General features: G+C 38.3%; 1 protein-coding gene across 3 annotated transcripts in view; it reads left to right on the forward strand.

Annotated features, from left to right (window-relative positions):
* uacab (uveal autoantigen with coiled-coil domains and ankyrin repeats b) overlaps positions 1-13,492 on the forward strand; it is a 39,544-nt gene that overhangs the window by 9,423 nt on the left and 16,629 nt on the right. The window contains exons 1-2 of one of the 3 annotated variants that reach the window (XM_056756408.1): positions 1,556-1,615; positions 10,725-10,855. In XM_056756408.1, the coding sequence (XP_056612386.1) occupies positions 10,758-10,855 (98 nt within the window). In that variant the 5' untranslated portion in view covers positions 1,556-1,615; positions 10,725-10,757. Of the gene's footprint in view, positions 1-1,555; positions 1,616-9,867; positions 10,102-10,724; positions 10,856-13,492 lie in introns of those variants that run through there. The other 2 variants (XM_056756400.1, XM_056756392.1) reach the window with 2 other exon arrangements.

Here is a 13,492-nt window from a genome sequence, read left to right on the forward strand (position 1 = left end):
GATGGCTCAAGTGTGTGTGTTACTTTCCAATAATAGTGCTTAAAAATGCCCCTACTATAATTTTTAAACTTTCAAAGAAAGTGCTACGATATGTTTGTAAAACAACGGATATTCATTTTTGATTTCACTAGAAATTAACTTTATTTGACTTCTTATACTGTTGATTTGTGTTGTAATATTGCCAATACTGATAACTGATGTTAACTGGTGGGGTCAAAGCTATAATTCTAAATGAAGATTAGATAATGCGTGAGAAATGGATATGCTCTCATTCCGTTGTGCAGTACGCCTGGTCAGTCATGATAATGAGCTTGTCTTTTAGATGGTGGCCAAGGCTGCCTCAGTTTAGCCAGTGTACATATAAACAAAACGCCTTGCAGTAGTCCCTCACAGCCTTTCTTTAGCATATCAACACACTTGGCGAGATCATCATGATGCTGTTTTGGAAGTTAGCTACCGAATATAAGCATCAGTTTAGCCCTGTGCACAACAACAGACACTGGGTCTTCACATAGCAATACATCTTGAAATAGAGTTAATTGAATTGTAACTTGAGTACATTTTTTTTAACAGTTGATAAGTGATTTCGGTTTGAATAATTTTTTGTCCTTAAACTTAAAGGGATCGTTCACCCAAAAATGAAGATTCTGTCACTATTTACTCGCCCTCAAGGTGTTTCAAACCTGTATAAATGTCCTTGTTCTGCTGAACACAAAGAAAGATCTTTGGAAGACTGTTAGCAATTTTCAGTTCTGGGACATCATTGACTATATCACAATGCTGAATTAAAAAATTAAATGAAGAGCCACAAGCCTGTATATTAAACTTTCAACATACTTGGGTATATTGAAACAGAACAGATTATTTTACATTTAAGATACAGTATAACAAACTAAATTTCACAAAATTATTTTGAAAAGATGGGCTACAATCATATGAACCATTCCCCTTTATGTGGAGGTGATGTTAAATTCGCAACAAGTCCTCCAACTCATACGACCACATTGGACGTTTTCGACGTTCCCAAAATACGACCCATTGTAGCATTTCCTAAAATAGCGCCTAACCAACAGCTGGAGAAGCTCTTGTCTACCACCATTATAAAATTATGTTTTGCAATGTATTATATACTTTGCAATGATGACATGTATCGGAGTGTGATTTTCAGTTAAAACATTGCAAATTACACCATTCACGCATTTTGAGCAAGCAATGTTTCCTTTTAATTATTGTATAACATAAAACACAGCATATAAAACAGTCACAATTGTTTTTCAAGACTTACAAATATTCCAAGTGTACAGAGGTCAAACGATCTATTTTTATCAGAAAAAGACGCTGAAATGAGCGCCATCTGCAGTACAGCTTCACGTCCTGTGAACTTCCGGGTTTAACACACATTTAAAATTACCACCAGACATAGTGATAGGTCAGCTGTGATTGTACGAAAGTATTGGTTCTCGTGTACCATGTGACAGATTGCGTCATTACGTCTACATTGTGAAATCTTATTGGCTCTCGATTTCGTCATGACGTCAGTCTTAACGAACTCTGCCTTCATTCTGCATACATGGATACTTTTTGTCTAAACTGATTTCTGGCTTCAATTCTGAAGGTTTGCGATGCGATTTTGTTTTTGTAATATGTTTATTAGTCAATTTGTGCAATAATTACCTGTGACTGTACATTTACAGGTGTTGCGTTTTGTATCATTTTAATAGTATTTAGTTTTTAAGGTGGGGGTTGGTGTTGGGTTAGGGGTTCAAAAATATCTTTAAAACTATAAATATTGATGAAATTATTGATACTATACAGTGTTTCCCATATGATTTTGACAGACTTTTGGCGATGGTGACGTCACAAACTAATTAGCATATTTATGACCTAATCACGTCGCAGTGTTTGGTTACAAATAGCAGACGAACGACATGACTTTGCGCGCGAAGGCAGTCCTGAGAAACAGGCAGCGTAACGGAAGTATATTTTAATTATATCAATAATCATATAATCAATAACTAATCACACATTTAAAAACTACATTACTAATTTCTCGATAGAAATGCAAACCGAAGTTGATGAAAGTGAAAATTAAACATGCATTTATACAAAACTATCCTCCAACGGACATTTCGGCCACCATTTTATTTTTTCGAGCTTAAGCCTTCTCAACCAATGTTGTTATGGAAACGACAGGTCTCTGTCATTGGTTAGCTTTGAAAAAGGAGCTTGCAACAATGTGCCGCCAGCAGTCACTTTAACCGCTGCTAAAATTCTGATTTTTAAACGCAACATCATCGGACAAAATCATAATACAGTACATCTACATTAAACTGCGGCTATATGCGGTTTGCCTTTTCCTTACGATGTTTTGCAGTATTTCGAATTGTTCTTTCATTTTAAATGCAAGTGAGCTCCACTCACACCAAACAATTCCGGAAGGAGAGAAGACGCATAAGCGCTGTTTATCCTCTAGTTATTCGATTACAAATACAGTCATTAGCACGGATGGATAAAAAATGTCGACATATGTACTTGGGCGGACCGCATTGTATGGGAAACGCTTCTATAACAAAAACAAAGAATTAAATCCATAAAAGTGAACAAGCTAAAGCAATGGAATGACTGTATTTCATAATAAGCTGCCGGTGGTAAAGGGCGCTCATCCTTCAAACGTCACTGTTGGTCGTAATAAGGTGCATGTACAAACGACCTACTGTATCAGGTTTTTTTGGGGGAGGACAGTATGTAAATTCAACGACACACCCGCATTCGGCATGTTAATTACGCAATGCAGGAAAGATGATCCCTGTTGTGACATCCACCCGTTGTAAAAAGAGAGGTCGATAGCAGTAGTTCACATTAATGTTCAATGCTTGCGGAAATATGAAATGAATCAATCAACACAGCTTTTGAGAATCGATATTGAATCGAACGAATTTTAAAAAACTAATCGATAAATAAATCTATTTTAATCGGGGCATCAGAGATGACGCCTCACCTTACGCTGATATTTCTTTTAAATGTTTACTGAATTTTCAAAAATGTTGTTCAATCTTTTATTTAGAAATAAAACCTGTCTCACGATCATCGATTAGAGGGCCACAGGAGACTGTTTAACAGTATGTTTTATTATTCATCAGCTGGAACAAATACTTTTTAAAGTTATTTACTTTTATAGTTTAGTTTAGTTAATTTTATAGTTCTAGTCATCGTCCGTAGTGTGAACTGTCCTTTTAGAATAGGAAAACAATGTATAGTATGTAAACATGAATATAGATTGACAAGTTCACCTAAGTGTTGTTAAGAAACTTCAAACTTAAGAATGTTTAACACAGGAAAGCGCTATCTCAGTTCTTTGAATTTACTTTTAATCATTTGTTTGACAAAGGTATTTTTCATGAAAACAGTTTCTGAAATGAATGATGTTATTGAATGAAAGAAATAATACTGATAATTCAAATTTGTCATTTTCAGCACTACAAAATGTGATGCAAGATAATTGTTATTTATATTGATTTGGGTGTCAACTCTAGCTGTAAGATGATGTTTTTGTTTGATGTATAATTGGTGATTGGATAGTGGATATCCTGCTTATACTCCAAGAATATCTTTCTCCTCTCTTTATACCCCCCACTGTCAGCACATCCCACCCTCTGTTGCATCAGAAGGTTACGTATGCCTCCGGATCTTTCTAAATCAAGCATGACAGCTCTCTGCTCCTCTCAGAGGTGGGGCGGGGGGATTGGGTTCTCAGCAGCTACTCATTCGTCTGCTGTGGTACTAAATCAGACCTGTTGATGTGTGGATGGCATGTCGCTGCTCAGGTGGAATAAAGATTTTCTGTGTGAAGAATAGAAAAATATTTAAAGAAATTTGAAAAGCACTTATAAATGTAGTGTGATGGAGTGAATCGGGCCTTTTAACTGAATTGCGAGGAATTGGAGAGATTTGGTCTTCCATTTTATGTAATTAACCCCATTCACACAGACCACTAATCCTAGAAAATTGCTGAAAAATTGCCAGCGTGCCAATGTGTTATATGTGAACGCAGACGCATCCCGAATATATCCGAAAGGTGATTCCGGAAATGGGACCTATTAACATTAAAAGGATCCGTCCTGGAAAGGGTCCCTGTATGATCAAAAGGCAGACACAATGGCGTAAAAGCCGTGTATAATTAATCGTAAATGATTTTAATGTGAAAACAAATATAGATAAGCAAGTCATTTTTGTTCACTATAAATCAAAAACTAATTTGTCTTTTGCTTAATCACGGATGAATGCAAGAGTCTTAATCGCCAAACTTGGGGTCAAATGCAAGAATAGCGTTGTTTGCATCTAAACACTTACTTTTATTAACACTATTAACATGAAAATACATAACGCTTCCATAAAATTGATCGCTTACCAACCTTTAAAACATTTAAAACATGGCTGTGTGCAATTGCTGTGCTCGTGCTGCGCTGCGGAGAAGCCCACGAGTTTCTGTGCAGACACTGTTAACAGACTGACTCTAAACTTTCACCCGAACATTTATGTGCTTGTTTTTCTCAACAAAAACATTCCAATATAAACATGATGATCATATACCAACCTAAGGGTTTATTTATGTTTTTTACAGTATTATGTGCAATATGCTTTAGGCCCTATAAACAGGTTTTTCCTTTGAACTGCGTGAGCTTATTACGAAATAATTACAAAATCGAAATGCTTAAAAACTTTTCTCAAACTTTGTTTTAAAAATGCGATAAACGTATTATTAATTTTGATGATTTGTTTTTTCCGTTTTGGCCTTTAATTTTACTGCTTAGTGATCGAGTGGACAGGAAGCGAAGTGAGAGAGAGAGAGAGTGAATAAAATCGGGTTTGGGCGTGCCACATTAAAACTTTATAACCACTGCTTTGATTGGATAGCAGTTTGCGTCGTTGGAGCCTTCTGTATATGATTCGAGACGTAACTTTAGGTTACACATTAGGACCATTCACAGTTTTCAGGGCATCAGTATTATCTGGAGACCTCCTGTGATTTATAAATGACCTCCCAACATCAGTATTTTATGTGACGCAATCGCATGGCATGATTTTACTCAAATTTACTGACTTATTTCCCGGATGTGATTGCGAGGCTTTGTGTATAGTTTGTATAGCCAATAGTTGTATTGTGTTTAATGATATATAACCAAACCTGTCTGCATTTGAGACACGTGATCGCGAACCGGACAAAAGATCCCCGCAATCGCGGGTCTCAAATTTTACGAGAGTTTCCATGATAAATACATTAACGGGAGACTCCCGGTAATTTATGGATATCACCCAGCACCTGAAATAATACCAAAACATAAAAAATTACATATGAGCCCACCAAATCACAGAGATGGCGATTCGCACAAGCTTAAGATCACAGACAACCACTGCAAGTATTGCAAATTACTAGATTTCACAGGGCGCATCATGCGATCTCTAACAAAGCATAGTGACGCAAAGTACGAAAATGTTTTACTCTCATAAGATTTCTGCGCCATTCCTATCAGATCCAATATTCACGGCACTGCACTGCTTTTAAATTTTAGTCAATCCAAAAATCCAGTGTCGATCTCTGCCTTGTTAATGAAAGAATCCTCGGAGAAATGAAACGAACAAACGCTTCATTTTTCTCACATGAGCTGGAACGTCTTTAAAAATAAATGTTAACCCCGCTAGGGCTGCAACAAAAAAATTTTTTGATAGCCGATTAATCTAACGATTATTAGACAGATTAATCGACCAATCATCTATTATTTCAATGACTAATCTGTACATTTTTAATGATTTTTCAGCTTTTGCAACTAGTTCAAACATTGAGTTATACATAATTTACGTAATGAATAAAATCAATACAGCTTTTGAAATTTGCTTTAATGAACTTGAATCAACCGGTTACTCTCTTTAAGTTTGCTGATTCTGTCCAACTTGAATCACACAAATACTCTCTACAAACATTTAAATACAAATAAATAAATCCGGTATATTATGGACCTTTTTTAGCATTTAGCAGCATTTCTATGACAACAGGTCAGTTTAACTCTATCCCCGTCAGCCTTTTTAAAAGAAAGTTGCCAGCCTACGCCAGCCTTTTTTAGCATTTTAACCAAACTTTTATGGCTCACAGTACATTTTCTGTAAAGAATATATGGACAAACAATATGTCCAATGAAAGAACAGAGTCTCTGCTTTTAAACGAAGGAAACCGAATTCTTCAATCTTGATTTGTTCTTTTTTATCACTCCTTAGATGTGGGTAGGTTTCTTCAAAAATGCATCACTTTGATTAAAAGATAATTTTGAGATAATCAACGTTTTTTGTCAAAGATTCCGCCCACACTCAGAACAATCATTAAAAACCAATAAGAAATATATGTTCTAGGTTCTGGGATTCTGTACTTTTTCCCAAAGGTGTGTAACAGCGCCACCTGCTGTAAAACAGTAAACACTGATTGCAGTAAAACGTTTTTGGCGGGGAACCGTTTTTTTAAATGACGAGATAAATCATAAATGTCGGTGAAAGAGTTAATGAAAAAGAGCAAGTAACAGAAGAAAATATTTAAAAAATAAAGGCAAGATAGAAGACTTCCATCACTTAATGTCCCTCTCTTACAATCATTTTCCTCTCATGCAATACCTAATAGTGTTATAATAATCAAAACAGGCTTGACTCCTGAGCTCGATCAAAGCTTTATACTTTGCAAAACAAATAATAACATTACTGTAATTATATGATTATTGTTGTTATTATCATTACTGTTATTATTGCATTCTCTCATAAAAAGATTTACCGCTAAGTTGGTTAGCTAGCTCTAGAGGAGAACAGTCACATCTCTCCTGCTCATTCTCCGGGATGTTTCCTTTTTAAATGCTCCAGCATGCAGGTTGTGCTGCCGTGAAAGGCAAGTTCCGCCTTGCATGCATTGCACACAACCGCATTTTTTTGTTTCCAATTTGGTAAAGCTTTCCCACACTTTACTCGTTTCATCTGTACTCCACCATAATTCTCGCTGCGTGTCCTTCTACTTCGATAGCATTCGGGAAGGCTGCATTACACTCTAGCGCTACAGTGCCATAGCGGTCAAATTGTGATATTGCAGGCCCTTAAATTTAGTCACGTAATCAAACGACTACTCGACAACAAGAATATTTGTCGACAATGTCGACTAATCGTTTCAGCCCTAAACCCTGCATTACTAATGTTGGAATCCGCAGGAAGGTTATGCAGCGACTGTATTCTTCCACAACCAGGGATGGCACAATATTTAGCTTTCTTTAACGGCATGTTTGTTTATTGCTTGCTTGCTCACTCTTTCTGGTTCTGTGCCACTGCTTCTGTCATGCACGAACCAGTGGGCAGGGCTAGAGAAGTAGTCATTGATATTTTTCTGTGGAGGTGGCGTTCAACCTATCAATGTTGTCATAGATAGGTGCATTCCAGAACCTGGCGTTCGCTGGGCCTGGTGTCAATAACAGATGTAATTTGAGTAACAAGGGCATTTCCAGTTCTAACACTTACATGTTTGCGACAATACGATTCCCTCTTATATAACAAAAGCTCTGATTAAAATTGTGATTTTTAATTCATGCCTCCTTTAATATATTTGGACTCATGTATGATCCGGGAAATGACTCTGTAGCCGTCTTCCATATGTTGAGATTTATTGGCCTTTACGTTGCGATTAGTTTGCTGTTGCCAGGCAAGACTTTTTTTGTGTGTGGGTGGGAGGGAGGTGAGACATGGGATGGGGGTAGGGTTTCATTTTTACAAGGGGTTGACATGAGTTATAGCACATAGAGTCACCCAGACTGCCCGGCAGCCAAGATCCAACCTAAATACATTGTCTGACCAGAGAGCTTATCACTTTATACCCCATCAGCCATCATTACTTTTACCTGCTGCACATGAAAACCCTTCACAGAAATATTGCATGTTCATGTAGATCTCATAGGTGCGCACTAAATCATGACCACAAACACACCCACTTACACAAAACAAACAGACCTGTTCCCACATTCCATAAAACAAGTGCAAGTTGCTTTCATGTATTATAACATACCCAAACTCCATAGAAGACTGATAGACTTATGTATTATTACTTACCCAAATTCAGTAGAAGTCCGATAGACTTAAGTTTTTATTTGTAACTATTAGATGCAAATACTAAAAAGTATCTAATAATTTTGTTCGATTTTTCGACCTAGATGAGTTTTTTATGGTTGGGCTGACGGGGCTCTTAGTTATGCTGTGTTTACACCAAACGCAAATCAAGCGATTTGTGCAAGTAAATTAGTCAATGTAAAGACGCGATTAGACAAACTTGCTGCAAATTCATGTGAGAAGCTTATTGACCGCTACTGCTTGACACATCTGGACAGGTTAAGACACTGCCGCACAATGTTTTTTTGTCACTAATGCGAATGTAATGAACTAATCCCGCGAGTAATGAAGAGCGAGGAATGCGATGCTTCGCATTTGGTGTGATCACGCCATTAGAACTATGCTTGCATGCCAGCACTAAAATCCAAAGCATAACCCCTGCTAGCCACATAGAATTTATCTGGTTAGCAAATCTTCATTTACAGTTTCACATTATAAAATATAAAAGTTCTGATTTAATCACATTGGCTTTCTACAATTTTACAAACCATTTTATGATTATAAAAATATATAACCATATAAAATGAAACTATTAAATAGTGTGTGATGTTAAAACGATGTTACTGAGTGAAAGGGCTATAAACACCTCCCAGTTGTAATTTAATGTCCTCCGTTAAAGACAAAAAAAACTGAAATGACCTTACACATGCACACACTATTGAGCTTTTTTAAGGAAGTAGATCCTATATGTGTCCATTTCCGCTTCTTTGTTTCTATGGGACATAGCAGGTTGGAGAGTGCATACCCTGCACACACTCTCCCATTGGACATGTTATACGTGTGGGTATTCTCACATGTATGGTGGTGCATCAACAATGCCACAGACGGTGGTGGGGGCATATTAAGGGGTAACTGAACTCCCCCACTGTCGCTCATGTGAAAATCTAATGCGTCCTGCTGTCTTCTGATCCCTTTTCAGACCTCTCACCTATCCTATTAAAAACTGACGTCTTCTTTTTAGAAATACAGTTTATGCGCAGACTGTGGTGGGGGATGATTGTAAATGACGTTCTGTGCAGCACATATACCAGACGGTTGTATGTAAAAGCCGAAACCTAATCTCGCCACGGTGGAGTGCGTCCGTCGGCTTTGACCCCTCCTGGTGTGAAGACGTATGCTGTGACTAAAAGCGCCTCCTCAGACCGTCGGCCCATGACCTGGTCTGGAGACTTTAATCTCGCAGAGATTACCGTTTCAAGTTTTATATGCGGGTGTCGCTTGGGTGGGGGGGTCAGACTGCGTTGACGTTCCTCTCATTTGGCTGGCCTTGTTTTTCTCCTCGCGCTCACGGGTGTCAGCGTAACGGTTACTCATGGAGCAAATATGCTAGGATGGGATATTATTAGCAGTTCTACCCCAATCAGTCATTGGAGAAAGGTCAAAAAATAAAGAGGTAACCAGGCTGAGCTGCTTGTCTGCGTGCTGTTTACAGGGATATTTTAGACCTGGAAGGGCACACATATTTACAGCCAGAAGTTGGACGACCTTGCCATTTTTCATAGAGGAGCAAAGCAGCTAGATGCAGAAAGAGAGCGCTGCATAGTTTGAGAAGACCGAGGCGGACTGGTTTCTCTTTGAACGGAGGACTGATAGGGGAAGAGACCGACTCTCCCTCAGAGGCGGAGCTGATGTCCCGGGGCTGGTCCCTGCGCTACAGCGGCTCTCCCTGCGTGTTTGTGTGCATCCCATGTCGTGATGAAGCCTCGAGGAGAGACTGTGGGTTTATCGTCCCCCTGTAAGGTGCAGGCTGCCTGCTGGAGAGGGGGACTCCACTGAAGACCACACTCAGACTCTCACACTCGCTGGCTGAGTGTTCGTTTTGTTGGATAGGCAAAAGTATCTTATTTTTGTACTTCTCCAGACCACTGAAAGAGGACCACCAAGATGAGTCGATGGCTCAAATGCACCTCCATGTACTTTGTAGGTATCAAGAGATTCTCCGGATGAACTTTGCTCTACTTTGAGATGTTTTTGTCTTGCAAAAGCTGGAGGGATAGAGAGAGAGAGAGAGTGTGTGTGTGTGTGTGTGTTTTGAACTTGCTCTGTTGGGGAGAGTGACTTATAGCTTTCTCCAAGAATGCAAGAATGTTGTCAAATTCTTCTGGAGATTTAACTTTTGTCTGAGATTTTTTTCAACAGCTTGGGTGAACTCGTATTGTCAGCTTTAAAGCAGTCTGTTTTGCTTATGTTAATGCCTAGTTTTCGTGTCAAACTTTTTCTAGTTTTTTTATGAAAGTACATCACAGGGGAGATATCTATGAATTTTATCAAATGCTCTTTAGATTTAGTTAGTATTACACTGACTCATTCATTCCTGTTGTATTTGGCTTACCGTAGTTCATATTCCTTCATTCAACTAATAATGCGTTGAATCACCACCACCCTGCTCATCAGCATAGCCAAACACAAGGAGTATGTTTGTGTGTGTGTTTCGATGTTATTAATGCTGGGTGTGTCCATCTGTCTCATTTCTATAGAATGCTGCTGTCTGTAAACGCTATGAGTGTTGGGTGTGACGATCTTTACATGTCTCTTTCTTTTAGAACACAGACTGGAATAAGTATGATGACCGGCTGATGAAGGCAGTGGACAGGAGGGAAGTGGACAAGGTCGCAGCAGTGCTCGGCAAGAAGGGCATCATCCCTACCAAACTTGATGTAGAGGGACGTTCTGCGTACGTTCTCCATCTTACACACACACACACAAAATTTCATTTAAAAAACATTCTTCATTAAAGGGACACTTCATCAGAAAAATACTCACTAAAAACAGTTGGGTTAAAATTGACCCAACAACTATAGCACTGACTCATTGTTGGGTTATTTATAATTAAAACTTTATTGTCAAAATGATGTACAGTCATGTGAAAAAAGTATAAGCACATTTTAATATGAAGAATTCAAAGATCTTTACATCTTAGCCTGATGACCTGTAGGGGTCATTCTTTTCCTGTTGACTTTAAAGGGGTCATATGACACGGCTAAAAGGAAAATTTATCGTTTGTTTTAGATGTATGGCAATGTGTGTGCATGGTTTAGGTCAAAAACGCTGTATTTTCCACATACCGTGCATGTTTGTATCTCCTCTTTGCCCTCCTCTCTGAAATGCCCGATATTTTACAATGCTCATCGCTCTGAAAAGCGAGGTGTGCTATGATTGGCCAGTTAACCAGTGTGTAGTGATTAGTCGAATACTGCAAGCATGTGACGGAAATGTAACACTGCTTAATATATTTGGAGTATCATGTTTCAAAGCAATTGTACTGACAGGTAAGACCGACTAAATTGCGTAAACATTTGGGCGGACTTAGTCAAATCATACCACGAACTGATGTAGAATTGTGGGGGTGTGGTTACACAAGGTGTTTCATTCAGGTCTGGGTGAGCATTCGCTTTTAGATAGAATGGACCTATTTCTCTGACACTTAAATTTTAGCAATTTTTCGTGTCTAATACATGAATGGTTAACTTATAACACACAAAAGACACATAAAACACAAATTTGCGCCATATGACCCCTTTAGTTGTGAACATTTGTTCACAATGTTAATTTCATGTCATATAATAAATTAATTGATTATTATGTACATGATTCATGACTTGCCTAAAAGGGGTGGCGTCCCAAACAATAATTTTTATCTACGTTTGAAATAGGTTGGTTATTAAAGCAAGCGTCGACAGTCATGCATATTTTAAAAACAGTTGACAGAGATGTACATTTGTGTTGCTATGAAAAAAACAGGGCACACAAACGTGTGTGTATGTGTGTGTGTGTATATATATATATATATATATATATAAATATAAATAAATATATACATATACATACACATACACGCACACATACACGCACACATACACTTACACATATATACAGATACACATACACTTACACGCACACATATATACAGATACACATACACTTACACGCACACATATATACAGATACACACATACACACACACACACACACACACACACACACATACACACACATTTAATAAGTATTATTAATATTAACTTGCCTCTCGTCTGTCATCAGTGGCGCTGGTCGACCGTTGAAATTTAAAATACCTGCTCATGCAGCTCAATTTTAACTAAAAACATAACAAAAATAACCCAACGAGTGTTTTAATTCTGTCATCATTTACTTATCTGCAAGTTGTTTCAAATCTGAATACATTTCCTTGTTCTGATAAGCACAACAGAGAAAGATATTTGGAATAATGCTTATCACCAAACAGTTCTTGGCAACCATTGACTACCATAGTAGAAAAAACTGATTTGGAACAACTCAAGGGTGAGTGAATGAAGGCAGAATTTAATTTCCTTTAATACACACATTGGGCATTTCTTTAATGCACACATTACTTCATTCACTTTAATAAAAGCTTTGTCGAGCAAACTGGTTGCTTCAGGTTTTAGGATGATGGCTGTTTTGATGCATTTGTGAGATTTTAATACAGAAGTTTTACTCTTCATCTTGTGTTTGTCTAGTCTCGGATGAATTTAGTCAAGTGCTTGTGGCTACAACATGTTTTCTAAACACACACCAATATTCACAGCAAACCAGGAGAATCCGGAACAGTCCGGAAGTGGATCTCTGTGTTACTGTTTATTATCAGGTCACACAGTAGACTTCAACACTGTGGGCTTCAAAGGTCTTTTCAGCTTTTTCCTCGGTCATCTTTTATCCATCCCTTGCGTTTTTACTGCTGTGACGGTGTGTATGTAGGGAATAGATGGGCACATTTCAGCCTGATTTAACCACAGCTTTGTTTCATTGCCCGTTTGAGTACACAAGATTCCCCTTTGGGTATTTTTGTCATTGTGTGAGATTCTTCTTCTCCAGCCGGCAGGGTAAGGGCTTGAGTTGTAATAAGGTGCTAGAATTTCTCCGGACTAAATCAAGTGCATTCACCGCCGTCGGAGTCGCCCAGTTGGTGTCATGGTGTAACAGAGCTCAATTAATAAACACCACCCTGATATATGAAACACACTAATGGCTGCCAAATGACCCGAACACAAGCGTTTGTGGCCTTTCTATGCAGACTCAAGTCGGTAGACAAACACACAAAAGCACATGTTGACTGGATTTGTGAAAATCCTGTTCATATATAGCCAGACCCCACATGGAGACTTCTTCTCCGGTCTGTTATTTCTCCCACCAGTCAGAATAGCTCACAGGCAGGGCTGACCACAGCGCTTTTATGGTGCACTCCAGTAGTTGTGGTACACTTTCCTGAGGGTACTTACTAATAGATGGTTCACTCGCAAGAAACCTTGAAGCTTCTGCTCTGTAACCTTCGTCC

The sequence above is a fragment of the Triplophysa dalaica genome, chromosome 1, assembly GCF_015846415.1.
Source record: "Triplophysa dalaica isolate WHDGS20190420 chromosome 1, ASM1584641v1, whole genome shotgun sequence".
Lineage (NCBI taxonomy): Eukaryota > Metazoa > Chordata > Actinopteri > Cypriniformes > Nemacheilidae > Triplophysa > Triplophysa dalaica.